We start from the raw sequence: 19804 nt of genomic DNA on the forward strand, positions 1-19804 counted from the left end.
ATCAGTGTACACAGGCTTATCAGTGTACACAGGCTAATCAGTGTACATAGGCTAATCAGTGTGCACAGGCTAATCAGTGTACATAGGCTAATCAGTGTGCACAGGCTAATCAGTGTACACAGGCTAATCAGTGTGCACAGGCTTATCAGTGTGCACAGGCTAATCAGTGTACACAGGCTAATCAGTGTTAACACAGGCTAATCAGTGTTAACACAGGCTAATCAGTGTTAACACAGGCTAATCAGTGTTAACACAGGCTAATCAGTGTGTACATGCTAATCTTATTTGACATGCATTAAACCCTGTTTTCCCTGAAAGCAGCCAATATGTACAGATTTAAATGATAAACACTAGACAGGCCAATGTCGTCTTACAATCTGGTAAATACACTCACTGATTAGTAGAGCAGACGCTCCTAAGTATTCGTCATCTGCAGTGCAGACAGGCAGCGGTAATCGTTCCTAGCATAGTGAGTTACGGTTCATAGCATAGCTAAGGCTTCTAAGCATATACTGTTTAGCAAAACAAGGTCTGTAAATTTACTCGACCAATCTAACGCAACCAACTAAAAATCGTTGAAAAGGCACTATTGAGTGTATATTTAATCTACACGAACTGTTAATACAAAGTTCCATTGATATTGGGCAAGACATGTGGCGCCTCTATAATGTTCATATGCAAATTGTTGATGACAGACAATAAATTAACAACCAACATAAACAAAACTGAGAAAAGGTCACGATGAGAAGGTTAAAAATGAAGGCTCAAACAAGCAAACGTCAAGTGTGAACTATCCTCCATAAATAGAGTAAAGGAACATATACATGAGACATTAATCAGGCAGGTTGATTAAAGCCTTAAGGTATTGCTATACTATATACTACACATGCCAGACGTCCCGATCTTGGCGGGACAGTCCCGCTTTTTGGCCCTTTGTCCCGGCGTCCCGATATGAGACGATTTGTCCCGACATTCGTTAAAAACAATATAAGGTCTATAAGTTCCCAATAAAATTCGCTCTTCGAGCTCTTTCTGGCTAAAACTTATCATCGCTAATCCCTTTATTGCCCCCAATTAACAACCCACTTCTACTACTCGAGTGCACCAGTGTTGTTTTTGACACCTTATCAGCGATTTATCGGCAACTTATTGATTTTAATCAGCATTCACGCCATGGTGTTTTTATGATAGGGGTCGCTAATTGCTATCGAAAGATGTATCGTACAGAAATTAATGCCACCTGCGTTTTTATTTCATGGCCCAATCAAGTCCAACAATACTTTTATCCTGTGTATTATACAACCTAAGGTTATAAATCCTATCAAAACACCGATTTCGTACATCAAACAAATTGAATGATGACCAATATACATTGATGTTTCTCACAAATTACCTTTCGTTTTCGACTGATTTTCAGAAAATAGTTTGTACATATTGCATCAATCTAAATTTAGAGTCAATTTACGAGTGGTTGAATAAGAACAGTGCTCGATGCACTCACATCGTGTCACGTCATTTACATATATTCAAGGGGATATCCCTGTACCAATTGGATGTCAAATCGAGGCATACAGGGATACCCCTCATTTTCATTTATGGAGTGTGTTTACTTCCGGAAAATAGAGAACGTCTGTGTTCCGGAAAATAGAGAACGTCTGTGTTCACAAAATTCTAAACACATATTTTTCGTCAAGATTGGGCAAAAATTTAGAGTTTTTGTAAGTAATATACTGACTGTTGAGTATATAGAAAAGGTGGAATGAAATGATTGATCGTTTTAGGTGTCCCGCTTTTTGGTAAAATGTCCCGACAATTTTTTATAGAAAGTCCCGATTTGGACCTGAAAAATACTGGCATGTATGATACTACATGTGTTGCTAAAATGTTGCCATATGCTTGAACTTTGAAATGTTATTTCAAACAAACACAAATAAACAAATTAAAGCACAAGAAAAAATTGCACACAAGAAATGATTTTGAAAACCTTATATAACTTAATAGAATAATCCAAACAAATTAACATGCATGATGGTAATTGCACAGAGGCAACGGAGCTGGGCGGCAGGGGCGGTGGCCGCCGCCCCAATATTTTTGGCAAAAATGAAATTTGGGCAAAGACCTTTAAAAAAAATCATTTCAATACACATATATTTGAAAATATCTTTACCACGAAGCAAGGTTATCACGCTTTCGCAGTTATAACACGTGTATTGTTGATTGTCATCACCCGCCCTCGGAAATGTACGTGTCAATTATGTTGTTACCGTGGGTAATTAATCGGTCTCTTTTATAACGATAATCCCTTAATTATTAAGTAATTAAACCTGGGAATCTTTAATTGTCCGTATGATCTAAGCCTTTGCTTCTTTCTATTAATAAAAAGGAAAGTATGACATGAAACAAATGTGCCGACATCCACAGGGTTTTCATTAGGAGGCGGCCGGCGGCCGATTTGACCGCCTCAAATGTTATTCAGGCCGGCTCAAATTCAGAAAGAAAATTTAAAAAAAAAACATCGGCAAATTTTCACGACGATGACGAGATATTTAGTATTTGTTAATAAACTAACTGTCTGAAACGGAAGTACAAATGTAAACAACCTTAACCGATATATGTTAACTCCTTTCTCATTAGTCCAATCGATATAATTGTCCAATCACGGAGCGGGTAACGAGACTGTACGACTTTGATTCAAGGTCACAAACTATGACAAAGTCAACAATTGAATATGTCAAAAAAAAGAGTAAAATAAACGACTTTTTCGTTTGTGTTTCGAGTAAGAACGATAGTTCGCTGTTGAAGTTATCTTGTTCCAGTTTTGTTAACGTTATATCATTTACCGGAACCTCCGGATAAATGCACTTTCCTGCTACACTTACATTTCGTTTTTTATTCGATTTTCGACAGATTTAGTTGATGTTTGGTTTCTCCGCGGAGTTTTGATCCTCCGAGCGGTAAGTGGATTTATTTGTTACCATATTTTACAGGAGGGTGAGTCTTATTTGCAATAACTACTTGTGGACTAGTCATTTAAATTGGTTTAGTTATATATTTTGAAATGTCATTGTCATTATTGGAAGTTACAACTTATTAAAATGTTAAAATTTGCAGTGTTTGTTTAATTTAGATTTTCATTATTACTGTAAAGGATACATGTTATGTACTGCACAGAAATTATACATTAAGCTAGGGCCCGGGCCCTTCGTCCCCGACGGGGACATTCCACCTCAGACCCATGCATCTACATGAAAATTTAAAGAAATAGATTGTGATATTTGCTAGCCAAAGTATTTTTTTCTGTTTTGAATCTCTTAAAAATACAGGTGTCTTAAAGCTCAGGAGAAGCAATTTCTTTGTTTCAAATAAGCTAAATTGCAGGTGCTTCCGGGGGCCTCTGGCCCCCTGTCCAGGGTGTGCCCTGAACCCTGGTGACCGTGGGCCCTATCGGCAGCCAGATTTTATTTTCAGGATTTCAAATTTGGGACAATTGACACCCCTGAGAGTTGATGCAACCTGAGGACTTAACAATTCACATTAATATCCTCTATTTTAACTGAGGAAAGTAATGTAAAATATGTGCCCAAAATTGCTCAGAAGCCACGATTTGGCACCTTTATTTAAAAAAAATTCAGGGGAAGCATGCCCCCGGACCCCCCCAGGTTGGCCTCCTCAAATGACTCTAAAGCCTGCTACAAAGAATCCTAATGAAAACCCTGCATCCAATAGTCCTTAATTATCACAGAATTAAAGATACCTCAAGATACCTGAATTAATTGTAATAACTCGAAGTAATTCTATAATTTTTAAAACTTATTTAATGTTTTTTACCACTTTTTGTGTCATTTCAATATGTGTACTCCAAACCTGCAACCAACAAATTTCTTATTTCTAAAATGGAATTGCGGCACAAAAAAATCCTGAAGAACGTTCTTTCAACCCACATGATCCCTATTGTTGTGTCGCCTGCTACAAAGTACAAACTGCGACATATAGTGATCACTTGCCTGCAATAGACGTGTATAAGGTCAGGTATCAGGCATAGCAAAGCACCAAAATGCGCCATTTGATGCTAAAATTTGAAAAAAAATCCGGGTTAGGCCGGACCCACAAACAGGAGGGGGATACCCTCTCCCATACCCACCCCATCCGCCGCCCCAATGTTAATGTGCTTCCGCCGCCGCTGTTGCATACAGGTAATACAAAGCAATAATGTATACTGATATAAAATAAGTAATAATAAGCTACCTGTGATTAAGTTCAACACATTTAGAGCAGCACAGCTGATCACTGTGGTCCTCGCAGTACTTTGTTATTTGTTCACTCTTGTGTATGACGCATGTTAAAAGAGAAGTCTCCATCTTCTTAGAAAGTGGCCACTTCATTATTTTATCCTTTCCATAAGGAGATTTTTTGAAAAACAACCAACCATGCTGTCTGTGGGAGTTTATACATCTTCTGCAGAAGTATTTAAGACATGTTTTACAGTAAAAATCTGCATCTATTTCTACAGACCGTTCTTTCCTGCAGATTGTACAACAATAATATTTAACCAAATCAAAATTTCTAGAAAATGCAGATGTCGCCATTTTGATAATTCACTATCAACAAACAAGATTATACAATCTAAAATCAATTGAAATATTTATGTCCAAGTATATGTTTACAATAAATATCCCAGAAAACACACACAATTATTATTTAACACAGGCAAGTAATATGAAATTTTGAACTGAACTAAACAGCAACCAAGTTTACTGTCAAATGGCGCTTGTATGATAGGAGCAAACAGTGTAACTATGTATGCTGTCACCGTACTATTGGGTACTGAGTGTATTGATAACTTTAAACTGCACAAACAAGCTGTGTAGATACAAACTTTATCCCAAAGTGTTTAACACACCACATTTTTAATTGCTCTAATAAATGCTATGTTATGAACATAGAATTATAATGACAATAAAGTAGGTTCTTACATAAACCAATTTTAGTATAATATATCTGAACATTTTCCTCAAACAGTATTTAAAACTGACAGTTAATATAATGATGTACATATATGGAAGAGAATATTGGCCAGTACATGCATGCTGTTAGTTGATATTCTTATTTAACTACTGGCATAAGCTTTCTGATACATGGCAGTTGCATTTTTCCTAGTTATCCACACGCTTTTTGAAAATCCATGCCGTCTGTCTGTCCGTCCGTCCTGGCCACTATCTTCTCCTACACTATAAGCACTAAAACCTTGAAACTTACACACATGGTAGCTATGAGCATATGTGCAACCCTGCACTATTCGGAATTTTGATCTGACCCCTGGGTCAAAAGTTATGGGGGTTGGGGTGGGGCCGGGTCAGAGATTTTCATTCATTTTTGTTAGGTTATTTTACATTAACTTCTTCATTCCTACACCGATTTACTTCAAATTGATACTGAACCTCTCTTATGACAATAGGGTCAATCTCAACAATGCATGGCCACCATTACCAGCCCTGGAGCGCCCCACCCACATAGACCCGACCCACCCAAAATTGCCTTTTACTATAACTTCTTCATTTCTACACCGATTCACTTCAAGTTGATACTGAACCTCTCTTATGACAAAACAGTAAATCTCAACTATACATGGCCCAATTATCAACCATGGGGCGCACCGCCCACATAGACTACACCCACCCAAAATTGCCTTTTACTATAACTTCTTCATTTCTACACTGATTCACTTCAAATTGGTACTGAAGTTCTCTTATGACAATACGGTCGATCTCAACTATGCATGGCCCATTACCAACCCTGGGGCGCCCCTCCCACATAGGCCACGCCCAAACAAAATTGCCTTTTACTAAAACTTCTTCATTTCTACACTGATTCACTTCTAATTGATACTGAACCTCTCTTATGACAATACGGTCAATCTCAACTATGCATGGCCTCATTATCAACCCTGGGGCACCCCACCCCGCCCACTTAGACCACCCATAATTGCTTTTTACTAAAATTTCTTCATTTCTACACCGATTCACTTCAAATTGATACTGAACCTCTCTTATGACAATACGGTCAATCTCAACTATACATGGCCCCATTATCAACCATGGGGCGCACCGCCCATATAGACTACACCCACCCAAAATTGCCTTTTGCTATAACTTCTTCATTTCTACACAACTTATTGACAACTGAAGTTAAACTTTCGAAATTTGTATTAATGCTATTTCTAAAGATGTTCTTTGTTCTTTGTTTTACTATGTGCATTTGGCTATGCTGCTACTGAATTTTACTATCTGTTAACATCTTTGTGGATCTATAGTACTTCTTAAGTCGATAGCTATTGCGTCTCTGATTCAGAATTAGTCTTCTTTTCTGCATACACAGTCATTATATAATATTTCACATTACAAAAAAGGGAACCAGTATTAAAACCCCAAAATTCCAGCACAAATTACTATTGATGGGTGATCACTCTTAACATCAAAATAAGACCTCCGATATCAACCGTGATACAGCGACTATATCCGAAATCCTCCGAAATGCGGTGAGCTAGTAAAAAACGTCCCCGTCTACATAGTGTCTATTGTTTTGACAAGTGATTTAAATCCCACTCTCAACACCTTATTCTTGTCAAATTGATTCGATACTTTTGATAATTGTACTTAGGTACACTTATGTAATTAGTATTATACGCCTATTGTATATCTTTGTTTTGAGCAATTATCGATGTTAAGATAATGGGTAACTCGTATTCTCCAAAATTTGCATTAGCAAAGGAAAAGACCATTACACATTCAGCCTCGTTATGAAATCCTATATAGCAGTAATACTAATAAATCATTATTATTTGAACTTGATTTTAAATAGACATCAAAATCCATTGAAGCTATAGCTTGTGAACGGATATTATTATCTGATAAGAGTATTCCATTTCATAAACAGTAATTTAGGTGGTATATCGATGATCCCCTCAAAATGCTGAACCTACATTTTTTTGACATATCGTGATTTTTGCACTGTGTAGGGCAGGAAATCAGTGCGCACATGCCCAGAAAATGGTGAACCACCTAACCAATCAAAACACCCCAAACTGGCCATATAATAAAATGCTGAACTGTGATTGTGGAAATAAAATTATGCAAACATTTGAAGCTGATACTCAAAAATGGGAAGCTGAATATTATTGTAAAATGCGAAGCCGAATAATTAACTGCTTCTTTTTGCATATAGTTATGAAAATGAAAAAATAGCCCTCCTGGAAAGTTGAGTTTTTGTAAGTTCGACATTTGAAATGGGGACCATCAATATGCAAATGTGAAGTTTACAGTACATATCAAACTAAAAATAGTATAAATTACTTTTAAATAAGCAAATTGACTTTTACATTTAATAATTCAGTTTGTACAGCAAATTATACATTAAAAAAAATGTTACCGTTAGACAACAACTAATATTAAGATATATTATGTTCAAGATGTTTACCATCAGTGTTCTAGTTTTTCATAGAAATTTTATCCCCCACCAATGGCAGAGGGATATAGTTTTGACGTTGTCAGTCTGTCAGTCCCTCCATCCGTGTGTCACAAACCTTTTAGTTATAGCCATGTATATCAATTCAATGAATTCACTTGTTATCCCCCGCCAAAGGCAGAAGGATATAATTTTGGCATTGTTTGTCCATCCATCAGTCCGTCCGTCTGCTGTCAGCCCATCTGTCAGCCGGTCAAACACTTTTTAGTTATGGTGGAGGATATCAAATCAACAAATTTGCTTGTTTCAAATTGCTCTCAGTGTATCAAATACCTATCGCAATACCGGTTAACAGTATTCAAATATATTACAATATGGATTTGCTGAATTTTTTTGCCCATTCAAATTATAAATCAGTAAATTTTAAAAACACGAACTACGTTTGTGAAACACAATGCCCTCTACTGCACTTTGAAACTGCACAGCAGCTAGATCTATTATAGAGAAAAGTTTCAAGTCCAAGTCATGTTACTTCGTCAAAAATCTATGTTCAAGAACGAAACTCAAAATTGATCTGTAAGTCAATTAGGGGTTTTCCTGCTATGTATAATAGGCTCGATCCCAAAGCAAACGGACCCAATCCAAACCCGAAATTATAGAAAAAATCCCAATTCCCCACTCCCCCCCCTTAGACACTTAGAAATAAGTGTGTTATGATTATTAGACTCTACATGTATATCTCAATTTAATTTTTTAAACATCCTACATGACATATAAATAAAATCTATAAAATGTTTTCCCAAAATGGCCAGGAAAATAAATGTTGTGCAAATATTTGATGATGAAAAAATCCCGAAATGGTCCTTTTTGTTGATACAAAAAATTCCCCCAAAAATTCCCAAATTTGCCACTTTTCTCGATAAAAACAAAACTCTATTTAACCAGATTTCTTTTTCAAAAACGGCTAGAAAACTCCATGGTAATGTAGGTAGACTCGTACACCAAAACTTCAGAATCTGAAATAGTTTAAAACCGATTCCAGACAGACAGACTGACAGACAGACGGACTGACGGTGAACAGTGAGACTGCCATATGCCACTCTATTGGGGGCATATACACACAATTGACCATTCGCCAGCTGTCAATCAAACTCAAGCAATACTCAATTAGATTTTGTTTATTGCGGCCACAGTGTACGACAAACAAAGACTGTCGGAGTAATGGATAAAGCGTTTTATGAATACACAACTCAGTGGGTGGTGCAATCGCGTATTTGGCGACTGGTCAATTATTTTTAATTTGAAAGTTATTTTCATTTTAGTAACCTTTTAATAGGTAATGGTATAATATATCTTATATTGAGCTTGCATGGCCATTTATCTGAACGGAATTCACTGGGGAGAGATATCATGTTTAATACATGTATATTCAAGGCGTAACGGCTCTCACCAAGTACGTTTCTTTAATTCTCAATGACAGGATCAAAGAAACCCCGATAGCTTTGTATGAAAGACCTATTGAAGAACTATACATGCACTTAAACACTAATGGCTGCTTTTTGTATGATATAATATCTTTTTAAAATTCAATTTAAAGTTGCAAAGTCATTTGAAAATGACATAAATTCAATTAATTAGTAAAGCAACTTAGTAAAACAATAGTTAGTTAGGTACACTAATTACGATAACAATTAAGGACCAATAATGGATTAATAGTTCAAGTTATCAATATAATTATAAAAACTAATCATTATCGGTCACATACTTCTTATTTAAAATACTCAAACATATTGAAAATCCACAGATTATAACAAACAAGATAATCTGAAAAGCCCAAATTCGCTCACCTCAGATACAAAGGAACTGACATGTTCTGTCCAGCCCAAGTTTCATGAAGAGTGAACTATAAATGTAACTTTAATAGTGCTAACAAGATTTTAATATAGCCATATAAGGATAATTTGCAAGCCCCCCTTGTGGCCATGTTTTTCAACAGACCAGAACCATTTTCAAACTCACCCAATATATCATTAAAACAAATCTGACCAAGTTTCATGAAGATTGGACAATAAATGTGACTTTAAGAGTGTAAACAAGTTTTTACCAAAACCATAATTATAAGGAAAAATGTCCTGCCCACTGGCAGCCATGTTTTTTAACAAACCGGAACCATTTTGGAACTTGACCAAGATATCATTGCAAAAAAATTCTGACAAAGTTTCATGAAGATCAGACAATAAATGTGGCCTTTATAGTGTTAACAAGGTTTTACGAAAGAAATATATAGCCACATTAGGAAAAATGCCAACCAAAACCATCTTTCTAACTCATCCAGGATATCAAATATTCTGATAAGTTTCATGAAGATTGGACAATAAATGTGACGTTTGGAGTGTTAACAAGTTTTTACTACAGCCATACATGTATTATGAAAAATGCCCCAACCTTGGTGGCCATGTTTTTCAACCAACCAGAACCATTTTCGAACTCGTCCAAGATATCATTGGGACTATTCTTCTGACCAAGGTTCAAAAAGATAGGACAATAAATTTGGCCTCCAGAGTGTTACCAAGCTTTTAATATAGCCATTTAAGGTAAAATGCCCAGCCCAATGGCTGCCATTTTTTTCAACCAGCCAGAAACATTATCGAATTTGCCCAAGTTATCATTAGGACAAATCTTCTTACCAAATTTCATGGAGATCGGACAATAAATGTAACCTCTAGAGTGTAAGCAAGGCAAATATTTACGCCGCACGACGCCAAACACACAACAGACAAGTCGATCACAAGGTGAGCTTGTGCTCAGGTGAGCTAAACATGTACTTGAGAACCTCATTATTATCAAAGATGGACCACGTTTGACCAACTCTTTGCCAAACACTTTTTAAATAACTTAAGTGTTCCTCAATATTGAAATTATGACACTTCATTTGAACTTGCATATTCAATAAAATCACTATTTCAAACAAATAACTCTAGCTCCCACTTCAGTTATATGCAAGTAAAAATCTATTAGTAATATTGAAATTATTTAACTATCTGTAAACGTGCAATTATAAGTTCAAAAGCTATTATTATCACTATGACGCCATTACCAAAATATTGATCTTAAATGGATTGTACAGATTGCACATGATTTAAGTTATTTAGAGGAACAAATATTTCTACATCAGTGAAATTGACTTGAGCTTTGGCCAGACCAATACCAAGTGCAATCCATAGTGCCACTATAAAAGCATACATCGATCTAAATTTATAGAAAGAAAATCATTTGCATATTAAGAGTAATGCTCTTTAAATTTACCATGAATTCAGCCACCAACTCAACATGAATTTATAAGCAGGATCATTATATAAGGTTTCTAAATTTCAATGAATAAAGTTGCTTAATTTGTTGCAATTGAGTAATTCCGGATTTTCATAATTCCGTCTTGACAGAGTTGTCGTTCGTGCGTGAGGTATACCTACTTCTGGTTTCAATATAAACACTAGGAAAATACTACTGCTGCATCTTTGAATGTCACAATTTTATAAGCAGAGTCAGTACATTTTCTGCAAAAAAAAATTACCAAAGGACTAATATAGTAATTATACAAAAACAGACTGGGAAAGAGCAAATAGCCAGAAGAATTATATTCCAATGTTTTATCGGCAGGTTTTTTCTGACCACTTCCCAGACGGTATCATGCCAAACTTTGTCGACCTAAAGAATCTTTAAAATGAGAATTTACCTCAACAAAGAGTTTTACTACAGCATGAACAAATCAGGGTTAATTTCTACAACCCCATCCAGAACTTTAAAACATTGTTTGTCTTAGATCATGATGAATTATAATACAAATTGGGACATACAATTATGATTTCAACAAATAAGCATCTGGTTTGGAACACAGTTTGAATGAAAAATAACGAAATTATAACGATATATATATTTGATAGTGACATATTCTTTTCAGAGAAGTTGACATTTCGTTATGATTTGATTATTTTTTTTCATAAAATGATGTTTTCACTAATTAATATCATTAATTCACACGCCACCTGTGATTTAGAATGAGTATATACCAATGTGCAAGTCCCGGTAACTTTTTTGGTCATATTTTCATTCACTTTCGAGATAGACTTTAACCGTCAACAATGATGAAATTAGTAAAGGAGTGAAATAAAGTGTTGTATAATATATATTTTATATTGTACTTAAATTAAGCAATTTCCAACAGCCTTGCTGTTTAGCTAGCTGCTTATAAGCGACGCAGCTAGAGTTTCTGGTTACCACTTAGAAGACCGTGGTTCAATCCCCGGTTGGAGCTCAGGAATTTTCACTTTACTATTATTAACTTTCTACATTTGAATCTCAATAATGGAGTTTATTTTGCAACAAGATGAACATGAAAGTTATTTTTTAATGTTTTTGAAATTTTGTTTTCTCTTTAGAACATTACATACATACGAGCATTGCATATAGTAATATGTATTTTATATATTAGTTTGGTATTTTATATACAGAGTATTTCATGTGCAGCTTCTTGATTGGTTCATAAATATAATGGTCTAATAAAATTATTGTAAAAATCTAATTTTTATTTCAAGAATTGTACAAAAAAGTACCTTTTTACATACAAATTAAATTAAGTTTGAACATAAGTATGTATAGCATTTATAAATAAAAAGTTGCATGTAAGAAAAGTAATTAGAACATGCTGAATTAAATTATCTAATATGTTATGATTTGTTATAAACACTTTATTATGTGAATTGGGAATAAGACATCAAACTGGGAATGGACATCATTTTGGTTATTTTCTCAAACAAAACTATTCATTTCATGATCTACATATAATTTTGTAATATATTATCTATAATTTAAGCTTAATAAGAAATTTTCCATGACTTTTTCATTAACAGTGATTGAATTTGTATCATTTGAAGTGTATTTTTAAACCGTGTCCATGCGTGGCATGGACACAGTTTCATTTCATGAGGATTTTTTTTAATTCATAAAAAATCCAGTTTTTAAGTAAAATCACTTTAAATAATGATATTATATATGCAAGTATATGTTTTAATTATAATTTGAAAAACTAGATAAATGCAACATATAAAACTGCATATTATGCACTTTTGATAAAACACAATTTATTCCCAAATTGATGTCTTATTCCCAATTCACATAATACAGTGTTCATATCATTATGGGAGACATAAGTAAATATTTAAAAAAACTGACCAGACCCGTACTTGTTCATCTGCTTTAATTGTATTGTGTATACCGGTATGTCAAATCTGTGTTTAATACTATTTACAAATCTATACTGTGTAGGTCTTTTAAATTTCCCCTGACAATAAAATATATACCGTCAATCTCTAGCCACAATGTGTTTATATCATGAATGGTTATTTCCCCCAGTCAAGATATATTGTGTTTTCCCTGTCAGTTTGTTTGTTTGTTTGCATCAAACTTTAACATTTGCCATAACTTTTGCAATATTGAAGATAGCAACTTGATATTTGGTATGCATGTGTATCTCATAGAACTGCACATTTTGAGTGGTGAAAGGTCAAGAGAAACCTTCAAGGTCAAAGGTCTAATATAGGGGGGGGGGGGACATAGTGTTTCACAAACACATCTTGTTGGATTTGTAATACCAAGTATTATTTCCTTACATTTAATATGAATAGGTACTGAATAGTATGCTTTGTCTACTGCTAGAATCAATCTCAACAAAAACATTAACATTCTGTAAAAATAACACTATAAAGAAGCATATAATTTCCCCATTATAACAATACTGTTTTCAAGTCTTATTAAACAATACATTACATTATTTAAGGCTGATGGCCATGGTGCTAAATATTTTTCCAAAAATAACTTTTTCAATTTTAAACAAATCTTTATGTTTGGGGTGCAAAGATATTGTTGGTTTATTAAAGGATTGTTATGAATACAAGCAATATTATTATTATATAAGGATTTATTAAACAAGCTGACTCTTTAACTAATTTCCAAACAATAAATGGATTTTACGACGTTTTTGCAGACAGTTCTAAAAAATAGGGGATAAAAAGATATTGCTCTTTTGAGAATGTTCACCTTTTACCACGATTAATTTCCTACCACGTGTAATCTATTTCTTATTTGAATTTTTTAGTTATATAGGATCTGGCACGAGTTGTCATATCATACCATATTTTATTAAACGAGTTCTGGAATTTTGTTAGTAAGCTTGCCTTTGGCGACTTTACTAACGAATTTCCTGGACGAGTTTAATAAAATATGGTATGATATGACAACGAGTGTCAGATCTGTTTTATCACATGCTTTTAAATGAGAAAATTAAATAAATATTTATGCAAACATAATGATAAATCTTGAATATTGTTTAAATTTCCTGACGTCATTTGGAATGCCTCGGCTTTTACAAAGCAAAATAACAAAAGGCAATTCAAGGTCAACTAGAAATGGCGCGGCAGAGGCCGACGCGTATCCCCACGCCGAATGTTTGACCTAGGTGTGCCCCAGGGTTGGTAATGGGGCCATGCATAGCTGAGATTGACCGTATTGTCATAAGAGAAGTTCATCATCAATTAGAAGTGAATTGGTGTAGAAATGAAGAAGTTATAGTAAAAGGCAATTTTGGGTGGGTGTGACATATGTGGGCAGGGCGCCCCAGGGTTGGAAATTGTGCCATGCATAGTTGAGATTGACCGTATTGTCATAAGAGAGGTTCAGTATCAATTTGAAGTGAATCGGTGTAGAAATGAAGAAATTATAGTAAAAGGCAATTTTGGGTGGGTGTGGTCTATGTGGGCGGGGCGCCCCAGGGTTGGTAATGGGGCCATGCATAGTTGAGATTGACTGTATTGTCATAAGAGAAGTTCAATATCAATTTGAAGTGAATCGGTGTAGAAATGAAGAAATTATAGTAAAGGCAATTTTGGGTGGGTGTGGTCTATGTGGGCGGGGCCCCAGGGTTGGTTATGGGGCCATGCATAGTTGAGATTGACCCTAATGTCATAAGAGAAGTTCAGTATCAATTTGAAGTGAATCCGTGTAGAAATGAAAAAATTATAGTAAATGGAATTTTTTGGTGGGTGTGGCCTATGTGGGCGGGCGCCCCAGGGTTGGGATTGGGGCCATGCATAGTTGAGATTGACCCTAATGTCATAACAAAAGTTCAGTATCAATTTGAAGTGAATCCGTGTAGAAATGAAAAAATTATAGTAAATGGAAATTTTTGGTGGGTGTGGCCTAAGTGGGCGGGGCGCCCCAGGGTTGGGAATGGGGCCATGCATGGTTGAGATTGACCGTATTGTCATAAGAGAGGTCCAGTATCAATTTGAAGTGAATCGGTGTAGAAATAAAGAAGTAAATGTAAAATAACCTAAAAAAATGAGTGATAATTTCTGACGCGGCCCCACCCCAACCGCTATAACTTTTGACCCAGGGGTCAGATCAAAATTCCAAATAGTGCAGGGTCGCACATATGCTCATAGCTACCATGTGTGTAAGTTTCAAGGTTCTAGTGCTTTTAGTGTAGGAGGAGATAGTGGCCAGGACGGACGGACAGACAGACGGACGGACGGACGGACGGACGGACGGACGGCGGAGATAACCACAATATCCCCACCTTTTTTTCAAAAAGCGTGGGGATAATAAACAAAAACTAAGACCATGAAAACGCTTAAAAATGTTGTATTACACATGTGTCATATACAAAAATATGTAATGGTTGTATTACATTGGAAACAGGGTATAGCATGTGATAAAATAGTTCAAGAACATTATCTAGACACCTGCTCCTTGTGTTGTGCAGACATCATTTGAACCATATTACTGAATTAAAAAGTAAATCATAAAAGACAATGACTTCTTTTGTTACAATGTTTACAATACTTACAAAAGCTCATATAGACATGCAATAAATAAAACTTCTCCAGATTTGCAGTTTAAATTTAAAATGTAATATTTCTTCAAATAAAACTACAATACAACAAAATTGTCACAAAATCAGGTTTTCAATGTGAAAAAAAGTATGATAAAGGGAGACAACTCAAACTGAACTGATTGTTTATAATTAATCCCATATATTTCAAAATAAATCTTATTTTAGTCGTGGTGACCTTGACCTTGGAGATATTGACGTAATTCTTTCGTGCGACACACCGTCCCATGATGGTGAACAAATGTGCCAAATGATTTTAAATCTCACAATAAATGACATAGTCATGGCCCAGACAAGCCCATTAATAGCCATTTTTGACCTTTGAACTCAAAGTGTGACCTTGACCTTGGAGATGTAATTCTTTCGCGCGACACACCGTCTAATGATGGTGAACAAATGTTTCAAATGATTTTAAAATCTCACAATGATCAACAAAGTTATGGCCGGGACAAGCTTGTTCCGCCCGCCCGCCAGCCCGCCAGCCAACATTCGTCAATCTAATAACCAGTTTTTTCCTTCGAAAAACCTCGTTAACAACGATTATCTATTTATAGTTACACAGTATGTATAAAGATTGGAGTACAATAATTCGGAAAACCTGGTTAACAACGATTATCTATTTAAAGTTACACTGTATGTATGAAGATTGGAGAACAATAATTAAAGAGACACTCATTCTTCATATTCATAAAAAAAAGGCAAGCAATTTGAGTTTACAGATTAAATCATTAACAGTGAAAGGTCTTAAATATTAACGGACTGAATACAATCATAACATTTAAGCAAGCAGATGAATAATGCACTTGCTAAAAAGATCAACTCTTTTTTTAGGGAACAAAATCTTAATGATCTAGAATAAGTGCTGTATCCCAAGAAGAACTCGGTCAAATAACTTGGTCAGTGGACAATGTCCACTAGACATTGAAAATAAACAAAAGAACACTGAACTATGACCAATCACAACACTTTTACACAGTAATCGAAATAAAATATTTAAACCAGTAAACAGTTCAAAACAGCATAATTTATTAATCGAACAATCAAGAAATTTGCACTCAACTGGTATGAAAATTGCTGTTAAAACTAATATTTAAAGAAACTGATAGTTAAGAGTGACAGTGACAGAAGAATATCCATCAATATTTAAACTAGACACACTGGTTATGAATCAATGAAATACTTTACAGTTCTTCTCAATGGACAGCAGGGAGGGCCTCTTCAGGAGTCAGGACATCAGTGAGCATTTCATGAATTTGGAACCAAAAATAATCTCTAGTGTGTTAACCATGTAAAATTTTGACAACGGACAATGCATGTTTAACAATGGGCAAAATGTCATCACAAAAGCTAACAGTCAACACATTGTGTTAGTGTTAGCTAAGAAGAACATATTAAGCTAGGTGCATATGTGTATGAATTAACAGAGCACTGTGAACAGGGTTTTTATTCAACATACTAGTATTAGTAAATAGGCTGTTTCACTATAATAATACAATCAAAAGTGTACACATTTAATCTTCTGAAAAGAAACTTGTTGACTAAACAGGGGTTTTTATTTGATAAAAGCAAAATACTTTGTCAAGTGCATACTCACAAAGAGGGTATTGTTCCAAGTCTATATATGTTTCCGACATCACTTAGTTAGGATTGAACACTTTTCACTATCAACAGACCAGCTGTCAATAATCTTCCTTGTTAAGAAGAGCACTAATGGTTTTGAAGCAGCGGTTAAAGTGTGCTGACATGACTAAGTATTAAAATCTTCCTGCTGCAGTACGTAGATGGTGTATATGTAGAGGATGAACATACATGCCATAATTTTTTAGGTCCAAAGCGGGACATTCCATAAAAAATTGTCGGGACATTTGACCAAAAAGCAGGACACCTAAAACGATCTATCATTCCACCTTTACTATAGTCAGTATAGTACTAACAAAAACTCTTGATACTTTTATTCAAGACATAAAACATCTGATATGAAGCATGAAATCTAAAACATAACAATAACAGTTTTATTAAATAAGACAATAGCAAACAACGAAGATAATATTCATCTGTTTAAGAGTACAAAATCTAGAACATTACGACAACAATACTCATTATATTAAATTCAATGGCAAACATTAACGCAGGGGAGGCTATCCAGTTGACTGAAAGTACGGGTTACAGTACACTATCTACCGAACAGTTACATCAGTTGCGCGGCCGTACACATTTCCGTATTTTGTTTTCTTCCTATATACACAGATTAAACTGAATTGTGAATTGTCAGGCGCTGTATTGGGGTAGTGTCAAACTGTCATGAATAACAACACGTTGTTTTTATTACAATAACACAAGTCAAGATGGGTAACTCTTACTGTTTGTTGCGATGTTTTTTAAGCATGTGTCCATGCGCAGTTTGTTACTTGTCAACTGTCGCGGCTTAATTGGAGTAGGGTCAAACTGTCATGCATAGCACCTCGTTGTTTTTAGCTTAATTGGAGTAGGGTCAAACTGTCATGCATAGCACCTCGTTGTTTTTATTACAATTACACTAGACAGGATGGGTATCACTTATTGGACTGTTTGTTGCGATTTTGGTATATTGCACATTCGGATTATCCCGCTATTTATGAACTAAACATTGAATGTAAAAGACTCATTTATGACGTAGCGTTAATTTTACAAAACAATTGTTTTTTAAACCGTTTCAAACAAATACAAAATAAACACATTTTCAACATTTATTTTATTATAATAAAACTATCGATAGCAATAAGCGACCACTATCTTGAAGACCACCATGGTGTGAATGCCTGATGAAATCAATAATTAGCCGATAAATCGCTGATAAGGTGTCATAAACAACACTGGTACACACGATAAGTAGAATCGGATTGTTAATTGGGGGGCAATAAAGGGATTAGCGGTGTTAAGTGTTAGCGAAACAGAGCTTGAATAGCGAATTTTATTGGGAACCTATACACCTTACATCGTTTTTTACGAATGTCGGGACAAATCGTCTCATGGCGGGACGGCGGGACAAAGGGCCCAAAAGCGGGACTGTCCCGCCGAGATCGGGACGTATGGCATGTATGAGGATGAATATTAAATTCTTACAATTGTAATGTTATCATAGCAAATTCAACTAAAAGCTTTTATATATTTTACAATTTTGGTGTTTTAAACTTCAAATTGGCATTGATAAGTCAATGTTAACTTCATAATGTAGTATCCCTGTTTTATGCAAAGTTACTATTGATGAAAATATTAAAATAAGTACATGTAATTTCCATGTCAGTCAGCAAATTAGAATTTTATCAAATAATATATTACGTTAAAAGGTACTACATGTTGTGTATAGATGATTGCTGCCGAATGTAGTTTAACCCTTTCCCACTTAGATACGCTTTCAAATTAACTCATTTGAAGTCCATTTGAAAGTTAAATTAAATACAATACATTTCTTACTAGTTTTAAGTTTTAAAGGCTTCATTTCCAACCATGAGCCATTGATAAGCAGCAAACAGCATAAAACCTGAAGAGCCTGCGAGTTACTCGCAGGCTGTTCAGGTTGTATGATGGTTGCAAAAGCCATTTCCACTTTGCTTCTTATTTGGGAAAGGGTTAGCAACACTAAGAACATTACAAAAACATAACCTAGCTGAAATATAATTACAGAACAAGTTCATTTTTCTGGTATTATACATGATAGAAAAATGCTGTAGTATACTATCAATAACATAATGATTTCAGCACATTTTAAATATATTGCGTCAATAAATGGTATATAAAACTGTGTCCACTGGGATCTCTTTTATTTCAAGTGGCATGATATTAAGACACTTGATTGAGGTTTAAAAAATATATTATCTAGATCTCTGATGTACGTTTCCATAGATGTGACATTTACTCCTCTTTTGTTTTAAATGCAATCCTCTTTTTCTATCGCGTTCCTACCACATAATCAGGGCTCGCGCTGTCGTTCGCCACTTGAGCCATTTGCAAAAATATTGAGAATTTGGCTCAAGAAAAATCCGATTTGCGAAAATGCTAAAATCTCATAAAATTTCATTGAAAACAGCCGCCATTCTAACCCGAAACTGGTTTTCTATAATTTTCTCTTTGTTTCACTGAAAGTATTCGCAATTTGAACAGTGAACGAAAACCGGTCTGCACATGTAGCGAGACATCGTTTGACCATATTGTTATTGAAGTGCGCATGGTAGCTGGCCAATCAAAACTGAGCTCGCTTTCACATGAAATGACGTTGTGGAATGAAACGTAAAAATGGGTGGAGCTTTGAATACACAGTTAATATTGTCTTCTGCAAACAAAATAGCGGCCGGTCGCAAATGTCGCATTATAAGATTAAAAATGAAAATAAGCGTGACAATTAATTAATTATTTCCAAGC

The 19804-nt window shown here is 35.0% G+C and overlaps 1 protein-coding gene and 1 long non-coding RNA gene across 20 annotated transcripts in view; both read right to left on the minus strand.

Annotated features, from left to right (window-relative positions):
* The window catches only part of LOC127864180 (uncharacterized), a 327718-nt gene extending 322921 nt beyond the window's left edge, over positions 1 to 4797 (minus strand). For all 19 annotated transcript variants that reach the window (XM_052403865.1, XM_052403867.1, XM_052403868.1 and 16 more), the window contains exon 1: positions 4246 to 4797. In XM_052403865.1, the coding sequence (XP_052259825.1) occupies positions 4246 to 4586 (341 nt within the window). In that variant the 5' untranslated portion in view covers positions 4587 to 4797. The remainder of the gene's footprint in view (positions 1 to 4245) is intronic.
* The window catches only part of LOC127864211 (uncharacterized), a 194644-nt gene that overhangs the window by 140896 nt on the left and 33944 nt on the right, over positions 1 to 19804 (minus strand). The window lies entirely within an intron of this gene.

The sequence above is a fragment of the Dreissena polymorpha genome, chromosome 1 (assembly GCF_020536995.1).
Source record: "Dreissena polymorpha isolate Duluth1 chromosome 1, UMN_Dpol_1.0, whole genome shotgun sequence".
Lineage (NCBI taxonomy): Eukaryota > Metazoa > Mollusca > Bivalvia > Myida > Dreissenidae > Dreissena > Dreissena polymorpha.